The sequence below is a fragment of the Typopeltis vanoorti genome, chromosome 13 (genome assembly GCF_054136105.1).
Source record: "Typopeltis vanoorti isolate ZY-2024b chromosome 13, IOZ_Tvanoo_1.0, whole genome shotgun sequence".
In the NCBI taxonomy this organism is placed as follows: domain Eukaryota; kingdom Metazoa; phylum Arthropoda; class Arachnida; order Uropygi; family Thelyphonidae; genus Typopeltis; species Typopeltis vanoorti.
The window spans coordinates 57057981-57077141 of record NC_143561.1 but is presented as its reverse complement, the minus strand read 5'-3'; the positions used below and the strand labels follow the sequence as shown (position 1 = coordinate 57077141).

At 30.0% G+C, this 19161-nt stretch overlaps 1 protein-coding gene across 1 annotated transcript in view; it reads left to right on the top strand.

Moving 5' to 3' along the window:
- Positions 1-19161, top strand: part of LOC150100176 (uncharacterized) — a 142513-nt gene that overhangs the window by 24852 nt on the left and 98500 nt on the right. The window contains exon 2 of the mRNA XM_090402424.1: positions 1607-1634. Within this exon, the coding sequence (XP_090258550.1) occupies positions 1607-1634 (28 nt within the window). The remainder of the gene's footprint in view (positions 1-1606; positions 1635-19161) is intronic.

Below are 19161 nucleotides of genomic sequence, written 5' to 3'. Positions count from 1 at the left end.
AGATGAAGATGTTCACTATATAAATCGCGTTTCATGAAGCTTGGATGTACTTTTAAAATTGAGCTCATCTGTTGCTCATAATACTCTGGATGATTTAAAAAAGAATAGATACATTTTCTAAAATAAAGAGCCAAAAAGCTTCAGTTCGGCGATGCAAAAATTATAAAAATCAAGTGGCTATTAAATCCAGCATTATCTCAAAGCCGAGTCAGAAACTCTAAAAGTTTCGTATAAAATTTGACCAGAGAGCTTACGGGAATACACTTGCCGGCATTTACGAGTTACTCTAGACAGACCTTATAGAAGACACGATCGCTATGCCCAAACGTCCGTATATTCGCCTCCTATTGGTCCATTTTGATAAGGTTTCACTGGACTGACAGCGGTTTCAAACTTGTTGGTTTTCGTCAGAGACCAGGCAGAAACCTTAAGAGAGCAAAAGCTTTCAATACTAAGGAACTTTAATCGTCGGAGAATAGAAAAATAAATAAAGAAAAAACGCTGCCATCTCTACTATAAGACTGAATTGATAATATCCACCACCCCCCTTCTCTCTCAAACCTTTTATTTTCCAAAGGAAGGAAGTGCCATTCTTTTTAGCTCTAACTTTTCACTTCTCACCATCGAAGTGGTTGAGTTCATTTCTACAGCGTGCTAAACAAGAGGAGATGTTTCTTATTCCTATCATTTCTTTATATGTGCTCGTGGTGTATTTCTACGATCGATTTTGCTGAGTTTCGGAATTAAAAACCAAGCTTTTTCAGGAAATTAAAAACATATTTGAAATAAAAAAATTACTGATAAAAATAATTGTTTTTTATTGAATCTCATCAGTAAATGTATCGCGATTTTTTTTAAAAAAAACATCGGTCGTTTAGACCTTAGGTTTCTGAAAGAAAGCCAAATGAATCCTTATATATCAATAATAATCTTTAAGTAAAATAATTCCTACTTTTAAATTTCAAGAATTGTTTTATTTAGTCAATCGAATATGAGTGGACTCACGTATACAATATCAGACAAACATGTGTGTATAATATGAGATAAATGCATATTCTGCAGCTAGATACATTATTGATTATTTATTATTATTATTTTCTTCCATTGCATGATATGTGAAGAGCAGTTAGTTCTTTTAAATCCAGTTAGGACAATCTCTTCTCACAAATACTTGATGTGTTCAAAGATCATCTTGCATCATCTTCCATTCACATCGGAATATTCCGTTACAGCCAAACTATCTGCTATGCCAGTCTGGTGGCATCTTTTAGCTGGATTCTGTGTTTTGAGAAAAGAGATATCAAAGGAGGAAAACCCTGTCATATGAGTCCGGCTAACTCACCTTATAAAAGTTTCTTGAATACTTGGGGAGAAAGGGAGGGGGAGACTCGGACCCTTTAAAAAAAAAAAAAAAAAGCACATATATGAAGGGAAATTAGGGGAGAAATGGGATGCTGAGGCAATTTTCGTAGTGAATTATTCATTTACTCGCAATATATACATATTTTAGTGTAATGAATTTGCAATTTATTTACTTTGTAATATTAAACAATCTTAGCAATATGTGCCTTTTAATCTAAAGAATTGTTTGTTTTATTTATTTCAGAATTTGCTATCTTCATCTCCAGTGAATGGTAAGTTTAGAATTCGTCTCGTTTTACTTTATTACGATGTTTTTTCTTTGTCTGAGTTCATCATGCATATTATCATGTTCTGTCGAATACATTCTTTTGTTATTTAATCTTCATAAATATATTTTTGAATTTTTTTTTAGTCCCATCACTTCAACTAAAAGTCAAGTACTACTCGTTCTTCAAAAAAAAAAAAAAAAAAACTTTTATTAATATCGATAATAATGTTGAAATATTTTATATTACAAGCGTGATAAACGGCAATCTGAGTTAACTGCAAATCGGTGTCCAAATAAATAAATAAATAAAATAAATAAGAAATAAAAAAATAATAACATTAAGGAATGAACGTGCCTAGAATAGAAAGATTCTGTCTGGCGGTTTCTGTGCGTGTGTATCGATCCACAGCAATCTGGATCTACACACGTCCTACAGAACAGGCAGCCGTCTGCATCTCGAAGACTAGGAGGGGAAAAAAAATGCGTTTTCTGACATTCTGTATGAACATATGTTAATCACAATAATCAGATCAGTATTTCTAACATAACTTTAGATACAATTTTGATTTTAAGATGCAGTGTTAATTTTTATTTATATTTATTTATTTATTTTTCCATTTAAACCGAATAAAGTGATCATTCATTTCAAATTTTCGGGGACAGTTCCCAAAACAAGACTCATATCTCGGTCCATTTTTCTTCCCATTTTTTCTTCCTATAAATTTTATGTCACCTTCCAGGGTTTATTTTCGCCATTACAAGCTATTACAGCAGTTCAATATTTACGTATCTTGTAAGACGTTCAGTGAGAAACTAGCAGCAAATTCTTACTTTGAAGAAAATACATTTTTCGATCTGTTTAAAAATAGTCATTTAATAATAAAGAAGGCCCCTTTATTTATGTTTGTTTGTTTCTAATGTTTGTTTAATTTTATATCATATTACATTAAATTATAAAAAATGTTTAATCGACGTTTTTTTTTTTACAAGTTAATTCAGTAACATCCTGTAAGGAAAAATTAGAAGGAACATTTGGTTTTGGGGATTGGAGGTAAATTAAAAATAATAGAGATAAAATTGGACGACACTTCGGAGCCACTCCAAGACCGAAGTGTTGATGTAGTGTTCAGTTGATCACTTGTTTCTTCGAAATGTATGAATAGTTAGGCTTATCTTCAGAGTCTTGCCATTAAATCCATGGAGAATTAACAAGCCAAACAAACGACAACAAAAAAACTTCATTGAATTACATGGTAGAAAAATTATATTCAGCCGAACAGTTTTTGCAAATACTCGAAATGTAATTTCTTACATCAGTCGTTTCTTTTAAAGAATCTAAAATGCTTACAGTTGATTTCCATGTGAAATTAACATAAATTTTGGATTAAGTTGTCAAATAAAAAAAAAAAAAAAAAAAAAATTGATCCAACTTAAACATCAATTCAAACCGACATAACAACTTATAGCACACAGTATTTTTTAATATTAATTTTTATGGCTATTTCGCCTATTTTTCTTTTTTCTGTTTTTTCTTTTTAATTTGTAAACGAAAGTAATATTTTTGGCACATTTCCATCTTGGTATAAATAGTGCACAATAACATAGCAATTTATTATATGAAAATAAACAAAATGTCATTGCTGTTAGCAGTTGCAAACTAACTTGTTATAAATGAATTGCACAAGTTTAAATAAAGGTGAAATGCATCTGTACACGGCATATGACTCATTTTATATTTTTTAGAATGTGAACGAAAGCACTCTTTTCTTATAAGAAAATTTGGAACAAATTTTAATATTATTTTGGACGTCCACATTTCTATATATATGAATATGTATATTATATATATTATTTTTTAAATCAGTGATTTTTTAATGTGATATATGTACAAATGTCCCCTCCTTTACTTATTATCTACATTATAAGCGCTGGGAATGGGACATCTCCTCTGTTTTTGAATTAATATCTACTATGAACTACAGCTTCCAAGCCAGTAAGGGACAGCATAAATCCTGTGTGTTAAAAAAACGATAAAAAATGAAATAATCTTATAATAAAAAATAATCTTATTTCAAATTATATTACTTTTAAATAATGCTTTAAATGATGAAAATATAGGCTTTTAACGCTTCTTAATAAAAAAAAAGTCCATTCATGTGTATAGTTATAAACATTTTTATATATTTTTTTATTGTTTTTACGGAAGTCACAAACAAATATGGGGTGTATTTATATTTTAAATACGGGTATATTTTATTTAAAACTTCAAAATTTCTGTATTCAAATTGTGAATAATAAATTTGAACTTTTAAATTTAATATAAAATTAAATATATTAATTAATTTTTCATGTTAATTCTTATATAAAAATAATTAACCCATAAATTGAATTATTTTTTTGAAAATCTATAAAGTAAAAGACTTTTAAGCTTTTTATCTAAATCATTGTTATAGAGACAGCTATTTAAAACTAATATAGATTTATTCAAAATAAAAAACTACACAATTTTGCTTCGAGGAATTTTTAACGGATTTTAAACTTTTTAAAGGTTTTTAACTATTCAAATAATGATCATTAATTCTTCCAACATTTTTCCAATTATATTTTACCCCGGTTTCGTGACTCCTGTCCATTTTCCACTCTAATGCTCAGTTGTTGTTGGGTGTGTGCTAACATGTAGAGATTACACTTGTCATGGCCGGAAATACGGTCATAAAATGTCAGCCATCATCTTTTAACTTTGCCCCAGTGCAAGGTAATTACTAGATCCAAGGGAGGTAATCCTAGGACTGCCAATCAGCAGCAGTACAAATGCTTGCTGATAGCATCTTTTTTTTTTTTCCGACGCTGTCACCTCCCATGAAACACCAATAAACTTTAGTCTCACTATGTGAGGCGGAGTTTCGGTAGCAATGCATCCCACCTAGAAGTGTTAGCTGATGAATTTACAAACCATATAATGTTTGTAATTTCCAAATGATGCCGATTTTTTTTCTTTTTTTTTTCTAAAGCTTTCGCTTGAAAAACAAGAAAATTGAAACTGCTATTATATGAATTTTAAGACACAGAGAAAAATTACAAAACCAAATCACCAATAGATGTTGATTTACATCAAAGTAATTTTCTTAAAATTCAATACAGAACGAAAAAAATCAGTACATTCAGGTATAATAATAAAACAAAACATGTCTATATCTATGTATTGAGGTTAATCTGTAATGTATACTTTATGTACATTTGAAGAGAAATAAATGTTTCAATTACTTGCACTGCCTTTTTTTTTTTTTTTTTACTGTAATTATTCTATAACTGAGCGTAATCAAATGCCACAGTAACAGAAGCAATGCTATTATCTCATACAAGAGCCAATTCTGACCGAAATGAACAGCCGGCCATATATGAAGGAACATGTGTTGCACTTTGAATCAGCCATCTTATCTTAATAGCGAATGGGCTTAAGTTTGCTAGTTTATTCAGCTGGGGGAGCTGCATTTAGTTGAAAAGTTGGTAGATAAGAAGTATTTATCAAAAGCCGATCCCACACGAACCCCAAACTATTATGATCCTACAAAACAAATTTAAATGAACAGAAAAGCCTATAATGCCATAATCATGACAATTCTAAATCACAATAAGGAACATTTGGTATTGTAAAAGGAATATTTTATAGCATTATTTTGGGATTTTTTTTTATTACGTGTATAGTGGCATTGCTTAGTATACTTTTTAAAAAATCTAATGAAATATGATTTCGCTGTAATGGCTATAATGAAATAGCAGGACCACTGTCAAATTATTCTCGTTGGTATGTAAATACTTACTCACTAAACTTCATTCTTCTCAACTTATGATTAAATATAAAGTTTAAATATTTTTGGGCCCGCTGTAATTATAGCAAAATGTCATTCCTATTGGAAGAATGTTGCTGTTGCAAATAATTGCATTCTAAATTATTTTGGTTCATTAATGGAAGGAAAAAATAGCCAAAAGAGCTTCATTTTGGCATTTTCTAACCTTCGTTTCAAGGACGAACAACCGATATCTATTCTACTATAAAAATAATAAAATGAATGTTTATTATTCTTCCTGGAAATTTGGATTTATATTTTACATATTAAAACAAAAATGACAGTTTGACACTTGTGAGAAAACTAATTTAAATATTGAACTATATTTTCCCTCTTTCATGTGTAGTCTTCATGGCTTTTGTTTTTAGCATAGTATTTATTTCAACTTTTAAGCATAGAAAACTAGACAGAGTAAAGGATTCTGCAGTGCTTCTTTTTCAAATGCTATGTAGATATTAAAATAAAACAGCAATCTTTCGGCGCCAGAAGTGCTACGCAAAGTACTTCGTGTTCACATGGTTATTAGCTTTCTTTCTTTTCTTTTTTTTTTTCTTCTAGCAACGCTTTCCTGTATTTAATTCAGTAATAATTCGCGAGTTTGTTTGTGGTACTTGGAGCACCAGACACTAAACCAGACACTGGTGCAATAAAGAGAAATAGGAAAGGAAAATAAACCTTTATTAAAGAGGGAGTTACCAGTAGTGTATTTTATTTAAAAAAAAAGAGAAGTAAACTTGTACTGTATAATGCATTTTCAGTTATTTATTTTATTCTGTTAAAAAAAAAAAAATCAAATAGGGTTGCGGTTTCTTGTGTTGTCCCGATTTGGCCACGAATAGTTGAAAACTAAGAACCACGCATGCGTATATTTCTAGTACAGCATTAACAATCTTCCCAAATCCTTTGCCATATTTCCTGGCTATATGGCAGTACTACTTTGCACCAACGAAGGTGCAGATGGAGGTTGTTACCGTTATCTGCTACATAACCCCACACTCGCGTCTCTGAAAGTCTGATATACGATTGCCTCTTGAAAACTGCGTCAGCTAGGAGTGCACAGTCAGCAGACTTTCCATCTCCAAGACCGAGATAAACACATGGTGACCGACGTCAGCCATCTTGTTGAAGAGAGCTACACAAGGAGCTCTTGGTCATATCGATGCCTGGCTTATAGGAAGTTTAATAAAGAGGCTTGTGTGAACCACCTAAATTCTACGGCCTCGCATAACTTCCGACACATAATTACACCTGTGTAAACATTCCTAGCCAGAGGTGACATCCACTGATATTTCTTTCTCTTTCTCTCTCTCTTTAGCTTTCAATTTGAGAAAGATTCGATGTTAAACGTCTTTAAAACTGTTGCCAACGTTCTTTAAATTCCTCTTTTTGCGAGTAGAGTATCTTAAAATTCTCTACAATTTCCGACACTCTTCACATATAATTACTGCAAATGTCAGCCGTCGTGTCGTGTTTACGAAGCTCAAGTCTAATAAATTTGCTAATTCTTTCAGCTGGTAGTAAATTAGTGTAATCTGATAATACTTTGCCGAAGAAAAACAAACATAGTCAACAGAAACCTGCAACGCTAAGATAAAAGGATTAAGCTATGCAGATTCCTATGATGATGATGATCTCTAAGAATTTATCAATGAATTATATTATATTTTGCAGTTGCTTTAAAATATTTGATGGAATGTTGTATGCTAAGTTATTCTTATTTATTTAAACATCGTCATATTTATCAAGGAATTATATTACCCTTGCAGTTTGCTTTAAAAAAAAATCAAATCAAAATTAATCAAAATGAACGATGATGTACACAAAGTTACTTATTTCCTTATAAGGACTGGCTTAAAGGGGCAAAGCAAGAATGCTTTTCGTCTTCCCCGTTATCTGTAGATGACAGTGTATGGATAAGGTGTTATTGAGCTATTAAAGCTCTGATCATGGCAAGAGGGTAACAGCAATAGCCGATAGCCGAACCTCAGTTAGAACTTCATTGGCTACAGCATTGCCATCCATTACCCTCCAAGGGTATTAATGAGCGCATCTCACGGTCGATCAATCATTTTCATGCCAGTTATTTATATTTATTTGTCGTTATATATTTATTTAAAAATGATTCTATCATATTCATCTTTCATCATAATAAAACCTTCTTGGTTTATTATGGTTGTAATAATCCTCTATATTTCCTTTTTTAAATAACATTTCTGCTTATAATATTTCAAACTACTTTTAAATATAACCGTTTTGTATAATATAATATAATATAATAATCCTTTTTTTTTTTCCATAAATCTATTCAGTAACATTCTTATTATGCACTCTGGTGATCTGATTTCTAAATCTAAATCTAAATTTATTATCCATCCACATCATTTGGATCTTTATTTTGCTGGTAATATTTGGTGTATTTAGGTAAAGATAAAAAAAAAAGTATTTTAACTTCGAAATAATATTAAAAAGAAATATTTTAAGTAAAATATTATTTCCAAACTATTTATATAACTTAATTAAAAAAATTAAGATTTTATTTGAAAATTCGGTAAAACCAAATGAGTTTAGAATGAAGTGATATCTTAAACAATACTAATACAGTGCTCAATGTTAATATTTGTAAATAATAGCTATAGTATCGTGCATTTTTATGGGGAAAACTTGCGCCAATATAATTGTATATGTATTTTACAATTTTACATGAAATAAAATGCATTAAAGGGAAAGTGTTATCACATGCTTCGCTTATGATACGATGATGAAATTTGACTTTTTCAGAATGCTTCATTTGCGGATATGAAAAAAAAAAAAAAAAACGCTTTCTGTTATACATTGCGACAGAGTTTCCAGACTATTTAAAAATAATGAAAAAGAAAACAATTAAATTAAATATAAAAGCAATAAAAATACTTCTTTATTTTTCCATAATAATGACATATTCCAGGTTTACAAATTTTCATAGATAAGAAATAGAATACACCATTTTTATTTTTTGTTTTCTTAGTCATTAGTATAATCATGCCAAGAGTACACAACGTTGGTTGCTTATGCTAAGCTCATCGACATGACAATTAATATTTTGTTGAATGGCTATCCATTGATAATTTCGTTTCCATACAGGTTGTTTATCTTATATGTTTTTTTTTTCTGTTAAAGTACAGATTGCTTTATCTTATATGTTTTTTTTTTCTTTTCTGTTAAAATTAAAATTTTTCAAACAAATTTTTGTTTTTGAACCAAAAACTTCCAAATTCCACTTATAAATGCAGACTAAGTAAATTCTTTCTAATGAATCGCTTGCTCATGGAGCCAAAACCAACTTTATAATCAGTAATACGTGATGAGAAAGAAAAAGAATCAAAATGACTTGAATGATACCCCGGAGAATATTAAAAAAAAAAAAAAAAAAAAAATACCCAGACAACTTTCAAACGATGTATGCTATAAATTATCACAGGATTAAGCAAGACTTACAACTCTTGAAATAACCAAAAGTTTTCTTACCAACTATTTGTGGAGATAAACGAAACTTTCATCAAATTAACATGAAACTAGATAGGCAGTTGGAAGTTTTCTAATGGTCATCCCTTTTGTAGTATATTTCTGTTGGCAAGATTCCAGTGAGAAGGCCCGAAGGTTTCTCTGCAAAAGGTCAGCAGTACTCTCCTAAACAACTTTCTTCCACTTTCTGTTCGAAAATTTATTATAATCCTACAAAGTCATTTAGGTCTATCATTTGCTTGGGACACCACATCCCAGGAGTGTGCTCTGCTACAGCAAGACGGCACGTGGCTTTATAATCAACATTCCTGTGACCGCACGTCCAACATACTGATTGCAGGAATTCCCAAACCACTCATGAAACTTACAGCTGCATCCCAGAACATAAGCTCTAAGAGCGACGTAGAAACTACCATTTCTATTCGTTCCTTATTTCCTGTAATTCCTAACTATTTACTCTTGTTTCCAGAAACGAGTTTCCCTTCTCTGATTTGTTGCGGTGAGAAGGCATCCGAAGCTATTCTTAAATAATCTTATCAGTGAACGAAACGGCTTGTTCAAACTTGCTTCGAGCTTCGGCTATAGAATCAGAGCACGTTATATAACGACTGTTGCTTGGAATAATAAATACGTATTCTTTTGCGAGTTTTTTAAGTTTTCTCTTCTTGAGGGGAAAGTGTTGAGTCGAATAAAGTTATGGGAAATGTGCTTATTAAAGGCGGTTTAATCATTCTTTTTCCTCAAAAAATCAGCATCCTTGGAATTATGTGCAATAATCTGTGTATATTGAATTTCGTAATATTATCATAAACCAAGACAATCGCTTTTAAATTACTAATTTTCTGCTATCTTTCAACAAAACTAAAGAGAAAAGTGTATTTTGAAATATGGATTTCTGAAAATATGATTAACTACAATAAAATACATTTTAAAAATCAAATATAAACAATAATTCTATAAACCAACTAGATTATCTTATGTTAACATCTCAAATTAAGAAATGATTGGTGAAACTCAAAAACAATGGGGGTTGAGAGAATCAATCGACCGTGAGATGCGGTGATTGATTCATTCAATCCAATACCCTTGGAGGGTAATGGATGGCAATGCTGTAGCCAATGAAGTTCTAACTGAGGCTCGGCTATTGCTGTTACCCTCCTGCCATGATCAGAGCTTTAATAGCTCAATAACACCTTATCCATACACTGTCCTCTACAGATAACGGGGAAGATGAAAAGCATTCTTGCTTCGCCCCTTTAAGCCAGTCCTTATAAGGATAAGGAAACTCAAAAACGCAAAGAAGTATTTTGTGCCTAAAATCGCTGATGTTTTAACTTCCTTAATAAAGAGTTTAAATTTTCAAAAATTAAAATCAATTTTAGTATATCGAGTTAGGCAGATCAATTCTAAACTGTAACGGAAAGAGTGTCAGTTGTCAGATAATACTCTTATCTAAAAAAAAAAAGTATTGTAGAAACTTAAATGTACATATAAAAACTCAGGGTGCGATACTCAAGTAAATTATACTTGCCAAGAAATTTAATCATTTGCATTATGGGATACTAAAGCAATTGATGCGAAGTCATCAGTCTATATACTAGTAACCGTCTCGAAGACAGTTCACGAGCAAACGTTTTGATTACACTTGGATAAAGGAGTAAAACAGTATATAATCTCTTGTCAAGTATAATTTGCTTTCAAATAAAAAAAATATATTCTATACTACATGAAATAATCAGTATATTGACACATTTAAAATTCTAAGTATTTTATTTTGCATTAATATTTCATATAAAAGAAAATTATAATATATTTCTAAATATCTAAATAAAAATCGTAAGCAATAGTAGCAATCCTGGAACAATTCTAAAAAAAAAGTAACATTTTAATTAGCAAGAAATCTTGCATTCATACAAATATCATACTCAGAATATTAAACATGACAATTAAACATGACAAAACAAAATAATATATATATACTCCGATTATAAACACTGTAGCAAATGTAGCCTGAATTTTACTACCTCGGTAATATTTTAAAACATTGAAAAAAGGTTTGATAAAAGTTAGTTCTTTAATGTCATTTGAATTTTAAACATCGATTTTATTATTATTTAGCAACCTGACGTTTTAGATGTACTTAATTCCATACTGAAACTGAATAAAATATTTCTTTCGGTTATTTCCATCAAGTAGGAAAACAATAAGTGGACTTACCTTAACAATTATTTTCTGATTTCATAAATCGAGAATAAACCGAATTTGATTTTTGTACGTGGAGCGAATAATAGTGAGTTATACAGCTGAGAGACATGACTTTGTGACGTCCTAAAAGTGTCTATGTTGGAGACATTACTTTATGGTGATGATGATGGCATGGGGTAGACGTGGAGCAGAAAGCTACCGACACAATCACTGCCTATGCTGATGGTTCCGGTTGCCAAGCTAGATGTGGGCGGGTCTGAAACTGTGATCATGAAACTGCTGTTATCTGTAGGCCCCCCTTCTAGTGTGAATTCTGTAGAACCATTAGATTCTACAATCACATTATCTTGTTCGGCCATTCAGCTGCAGGTTAAATTTTTTTATGAAATTAGGTAGTATTAAATTACTATTTCTTCTCAACTTTTCTGAATAGATTGTTAACAGCTTTTCTAGTAAAGCGAAAACTGTAATTAAATGTGAATATATTCTGTGGATTAACTCGGCATACAGCTTTAAAATACTTTAAATCAATAAACTGAATTTTATAACCATTTTTAGCAGTAGATATTTCAAGAAGAAATATCTGCTTTCTTAAATTAGAGTATGAGTCTTACAAGAAATTAAAATCTTTCTTTCTTCGATCCGAACTCAGTTATTATTATTATTATTTATTTATTTATTTTGATAACTAGCATTGCTAAATAGCCACCTATGATAGTATAGGTTATTTCCTAATTATAATTACATTATTATCATGTATTTCCTTGTTATAGGAGCGTATTAACATATTTTAACTTGAAACTTATTTTAGTTTGAATTATGCTAAAAATTGTAGCCAAATAATTTTATTTACTACATCTATTAAATGTAACTCTGTGTGTGTGTGGTGTGGGTGTGTAGATTACAATAAAATATTATATAATAAAGATTACAATTAAAACTAAATTTATTAATTTTTGCAAAGTTTCAAATAGCAAATTTTTATTTGTGTTTGGAACAGACATTTCAAATCTATGTGTTCCAATGTTTATTAGCTCAAGCTAGTTTTAAGTATCATAGTTTCTGAAAAGCGTTTACTCCTGTTAGATACAGATTATGAGTTCGTTCATTATAAGTAATGAGGTTTTCGAGTGATCAGATCATTCGTTTCGAAACGATAGCTTCTCAGGCGATCAGTTAAAAATGCAGCAATAAACTGAAAATATTTTTTTATCCAAGTAAAATCTTCCAAGTAGGAATACTGTCGTTTCTCTTTCTATTTAGCTCACTTATACTACTACTACTATTATACCGTGAACAATGCTCTTTTATAGGTTTTATAAGTTGGGAAAAAAATAATATAAAATATGTTAAAAGGGGAAAAAATTGAAACCATCCGTCATATCAGTACTTTGCATTCTAATAAAAAGCAAAATACTTCTATTTAACGAAATCAGTGTGTTTATAGTGCTATGCCTAAGTTAACACTGAATTTATATTTTATGAGTTGCTTATAAATTCTTATATTCAGTAAATTTTCGTTAAGAAGACAAATCCTCCTTTTTTTTTTTTTTTCACTCCTAAATAATCTTAGCGATGTTAATTATCTCTACTAAGACAAATACAAATTGCAGTTCAAAAACCAAATACAGTAAGGGTTTCAGTATTTTATTTATTTGACTCTTTCAGTAAGAAATTCATTTGAACATTACTTGTAAACCTCCATGGAGCCTAAAAACTCATTGTGGGAGTAAATGTTTTACTTCGACAATTAGAATTCCGTAGATTCGTGCCGTGATTGGTATCCAAAATCTGAAAAATATAACTGCACTGCGATTACAGTATATATCGTAACTTTAAAAATAATCATGTTTTAATCAGCTGAGTCACATTTGCATTACATGCCAAATAATTAGTATGGGGTAAAAATATTCACTAGATATTATATTATAACAATGATGAACTAAATGCAATTTTAATCGTCCATTTTTATTTCAGTTTCTCTATACATTAATTTCTATGGTTTCCAATTTTATGTTAAAGTTTATATCTTATATTTTGTTTATTTGCTTGAAATTTTACTTTAAATATAAATTGAATAATTATTTATTATAAAATATTTTATATTTTAGATAATTATTTAGAAAATGGTGAGATAGAAAAAAGTTTTAAGTTTATAAAGGAATTAGAGTTTGGAAGAACAGTTCAGTGTTAACTGGGTTAAAAAAAATATTGCTAAAATATTTTTAACCTACTATTTTACCAAGTATTAGGATCTCCTAGCCGTGGAAAGAATGCTTTACGAATTACTTAAAAGTCTATATCGATGAAATCGGTGGAATATTTAAGTATATGAGTGGTTTGCTGAAACCGATCAGAAGGATATTTAGTTTCATTTATAGGTGAGGAAAATTTCTTTCATTGCAATTTCAATTCGCTTTTTTTTTCTTTTATGTGAATCCTACTTAATCTTATGCATGTAGCCAAAAGGGATTTTCATCTAAGGAACAGAATCATTTATTCATTAGAAAACTTGCGATATAATTGGGATTTTATTTATTTATTTTTAATCAAGAATAAACTCCAGCTGTTCCATGGGCATCTGTTGAATCTGTGGTAACAATTACTCTGCTACTTTATCATTGCAGTGCGTAACTTAAAACCCTTTCTTTTGATCAAAAATGAGATTGTTAACATATTGTTAATATGTTTACATGAAAATATAATTTTGCGTTTGCTATAAGAATGAACTTTGAATATAATAACAGTAACTGAAGGATCGTTTTTTTGTAAAAAATTAGTTGAACAATACAATTGTCCATTTAACGTTTATTTATTTTATTATATTATTATGAAATATATATTTGTTATTGTATTAAAATATTAAAGGTTATAAAGCATAATATTTTGTCCAATTTAAAATATGAATTCTGAAAATATGCTTAATACGTGCGGGCAGATTAAATTCTCATATAATTTAAGAACACAAATGATTTAAATAAAATATATGAAACACATAGTACTCGCGTGGTGTACAAAAAAGATATTTTTAGTAGCAAAATTAAACACTTTTGGTGCCAAGAATAAAGCTTTTTTTTTACTAGCAAAAGAAGCCTTAGAGTTTATTTACTGAACTTGAAGGCTCGATCTCATCTATAGCACTTTTCAAACAGAAGTCTATTTTTAAGTTTCCTCTATTTGGAAATCATGTTAATTTAAATAATGCAGAAGAATATCAGCTTAAAGTAGGATACCTGTTAGATAATTTTCAGATTTTGATCATTTTATACCTATAAAAATGACTAGGGCAAACGAAATCCTCTTGGGTACTCTCCAACAACTTGAGCGACCTCCTTAGTGGTAAATGTTTGGGTTCAGATCCGTCTAGGATGTGAAAAACCTTTAGAAGGACTTTCGATCAAAAATATGGTGTTAATCGATCTCAGAAGTGGAAGGGTCCCCCACCAAAAAAAAAAAATAATAATAATAACTTGATTCCCCCATCAAACATGACCTGTAAACACGCTAGCTAAAGCACGCAATTTATAAATTCCTGAACAATCAGCTAATCATTGCAGATTTATCTGTTCATTCTCCTTAACAACACATACAGCAAATCCCAAATCTCAAGTAATACATTAAAAAAAAAATTCATTTATATTCAAGAAATAATACCAGAAAAAAACAAGAACTTTCACACACGTATTAAATGGTTATCAGTGTATTTCAGAATAATTAATAACCGCTACAGAATAACAAATTTGAATTTCTAAGCTTCATAATAGTGTGATCGAAATGTTATATAAAAAATATATATATTTCCACTAACCTACTTTTTTCCAAACATCTCAAAAGACTTTGTGTGTTTTATTATAGTATTTCCTGGAGTGCTTTTTTGTTACTTATTCATATCACTACCATTATACTGCGCTTTCCTCATTTATAAACTCAATACCCTAACCTCATTTCTGCTTCTATGAAGAATAAACATATTTCAACTTTTCTTTCTTTGAACGCTGTTTAGAAAGATTTGTAGATATTGTGACGTCTATTTTAAGAAATGCCAGTACGTCATATACGCATATTTGGTAAACAGATGCTTTTGCTGTATTTCAGGTTCTAAACGACAACTTTTCTGTACTACTAACATGTCATTCCATTCTGTGATTATGTTCCCTTCTTTTTTCCTACCCCCCCCCCTCCAATTTCAGCAATAAGGGTAATGACAGAACTACCGCTCTAAACGCACCATTTTTCTCACGTGCCTTCAGGATACGATGACAATAAATACGAGACGATGATTCAAAAGCCTATTGGCTTTGGTTGTAATACATCCTTTAAATCTATTATAGGTGAAGCTGTTTTTTTTTTTTTTTTTTTTATGTTCATGCTTTCTGGCTATTAGTATAGGTACTTATTCTTTAACAACCTATTTATAATTTAAACTGCCATATAATGTGGTGAAAAGTACTTTAAATTTATGCGTTTAACTTGTTTGTGCACAAACTTCAAGATAAGCATCCCCTCCCCCCATTGAAATCATTTTAGTAGTTTATGCTTACGTCAAGCCACCCTGTATCATCACGGTCATTCAAAACAAATCCGACTGAATAACTAATAGTTGTTTTCACAGTCTGCTTTGCAGTCTATATGTTGAAATCTCGTGCTGAAAATCCTGAGATTTGGAGAGAAAAATATTTACCGCCAAAGTAACTCACCTTCAGCTGAAAAGCCTTATAAAGTTATCTCGCGTCAACAAACGGCATTCGAATCCAGGTCTTTCGATCTGAAGAGAAAAAAGACGGAAGCATTCGCTCTTCATCTGGATGGAATAAGGAAAAATATACCTTAAGCAAACAACAATCTAGGTACAGTAGATACACTTATTTCAAATTTATATAGCGGAAATAATGTGTATCATGATGTAGAATTTATTGCAACTTAACGTGATAGAAAAAATAGTGTACTTAATGCAACTAAGTATATCTCCCTCTAACACTTTTTATATTTCTTCACAATATCTTTTAATACTTATTATACTTTACACTCTATTATATCCTAATTCAACTTTTGTTGAATTTAATAATAATAATAAAGGAAATTTTAATTTAGTCGTATTGAAATGTTTTCGAATGTCTTAGGCTAAAATACATTTAACGAATTATGCACTAAGTTGATTCATCTATAAGAAGGAATTGACAGAAAATAGGAATTATGCACAAAACAAATGTGTAAGCATACTCTCTCACTCATAAGGAGCGGTGAATATTCTTTCCCTTTCTAAGCTAGATAGAGGGATATATATTGATTTATGGCATGCCGTTATATGGCACAAATCAATACACTGTACGATTAAATGGTTTAATGTTTAAACATGGAGAAGAACGTCTCACTTCGTTTGAACCGAGTAATTGCACAATATAGAGTAACTATTTTATAATAATAATAATAATAATAACACCGAAAGAAAGAAATGCAAAGATAATTTTAATTTTGTGAGGTTATCGCTGAAAGGTAAAATTATTGTATTCAAAAACATAGCATGTGATTCTTGACAATTTATCGAATATTCCAATAATTTGAATTAAATGTTAAATATAAGAAATATGCATTGATTCCCGGAAAACAAAACATAATAACGAAACAGTATGAAAAAAATGTCCTCTTAAAAAAAAAAAATGATCTGCTAATGCTTTTTACGTTCATTGTAACATGCATAAGAATTGCCACAGTTTGATGCGACAATTCTTTGTTTAAGAATAATCGGTAGTATATATGGAAACGAACTATTATGCATCATTTCAAAATAACAGTTTATTTATAATATACTGTATATATAAACCTATATTTAGATAGTAATAACTAAGAAAGTCAAGGCGCTTCTGCTCCTGTAATATGTACATTTACGACAGGGAAGATGTCACCTCCCCATCACAGAATCACTTTTTTTTTTTTCACGAAAAAATAACCGAACAAGTAAAATAATTACTAGAAATCACTGTTAATAATTGTCATTAAAACAACAAGAAATTATTTTAAAAAATATTTAATTTATTATTTAAATTACAATGGTTGTGTAAGGAAACATGAATATTTCAGCTTATGCAATACCAAAATCCATCAAAATATTTCCGATGAGTTAAAATTATCAAAATATTTCCGATGAGTTAAATCAACTGAATCATTTTGGCTTATTTGTACAATACTTGTAGAACTCTTAAACAATAAATGACGTTTCTTCTTTTGATGTATTTTTTGCAAATGGATGTGTTCTAATAATAGATTCTCTTGTGTAGCTTCTGTATTGGCTATTGAAATTTAAATCCAATCATATATTTCATCTGTATACGTCCTATAGATTAAAAAAAAAAGTATTTTAAGTTACAACATACTTGGTATTCAACTATTAAACAAAATAAATACATTAAATGCATAAATACATTAATTTAATACATTAAATGCAAACTGCTAATATGTGACTAATGAAAATAGGGAAGGTGATACGTTTTATGAGATAGTATAAATACAATGAGTTTGGGAAGTTCTGTATCTGATAGACATCTTAGATGCTACACGTACTCACGAGACATAAATTTGAACAATAAGCTAGCTACAGAAGATGATAAAGCTAGTCAAATCGTTATAACAGAATGAACATTAGCAGAATCGCATAACACAGCTTTGTCCATGAGGCTTAATGCCCCTGATGTCAATTGCATTTTGTGATTTACAATATTTTTATTCTAATTTGCGTTCTCGGCACATTATTTATGATATTTCGTATACCATACTGAGTATGAATTCCATTTTAGATTAGGATAGACTCTCCGGTGGTATAAAAAAAAAAAAAAAAAAAAAAAGCACGATAAGTTCTGGAGATTTTCTGTACACATGCATCAGGGGCTCTCTGGTTATATTAGCAAAAACAAGTATACTTCATTAATCCTTTGTCTTTTGTCATGTAGTAGTTTATAGTTATTGCAAGTATCAGATTGACGCACCCTCCGATTTTTTTTATTAACGATATGAGAATAATAATAATACAGCTAACATAGACAAAACATGAAATGACGTGCACACATACATATTATGTCAAAATAGTTGACAACTAAAATCGAATTATCTCGAAACCAGAAGCCTACATTCGGATACACATTTTGGAACTATTGCTGAAATGTTTAACTATAAATTGCTTGCGGAAAAAAAGATAATTGGATATAACTGTTATTAAACCTATAAGTATTGGTCTCTATAAAATATATGTTTTCGAAAGACACCTAATACAAACATATATAATAATGTATGTGGTATATTAGTTCTTCAAATATCAAATATATAATAATGTTCAAAAGAAAGATTTCGGTATTCTGACCACATGTTTATTAAGATAAACAAAGATAAACAAACCCGACAAGCTTCGTAGATCGTTTGACTTACATCTTCAGGAGTTAAAGGTAACTAAAAGTTTAAACACAAGAAAAACTGTTCATCAAATTAATAATTAGTCCAAATTAAAATAGTCCATTAGATGTTGTTATTGCCATAACAACATCTAATGGACTATTTTGAGTAATTTCTCATTTCTTGTGTTTAAACTTTTAGTCACCTTTAACCCCTGAAGATGTAAGTCAAACAACATACGAAACTTGTCGGGTTTGTTTATCTTTATTTATCTTAATAAACATGTGGTTACAATACCGAAATCTTTCTTTTGAGCTGCTAAACCACAGAAACCTACGCCTAATATAATAATGTATGCGGTATATCAATATCAAATATCTATCAATATATCAATATCGATAACATATTGGAGATATCAATTGAACACAGGTAACTATAGCACAGACTTTAATTTTCTGATGGACTTAAAACATTTTGTTTATAAACCTTAGCAGTTATATTACTGTGAAAATTGTACACATTAAAATGCGTTCGTAAAAATGGTACATATCATAAAAATATATATAACAATTTACATACAAACTTCATAAAACAAAG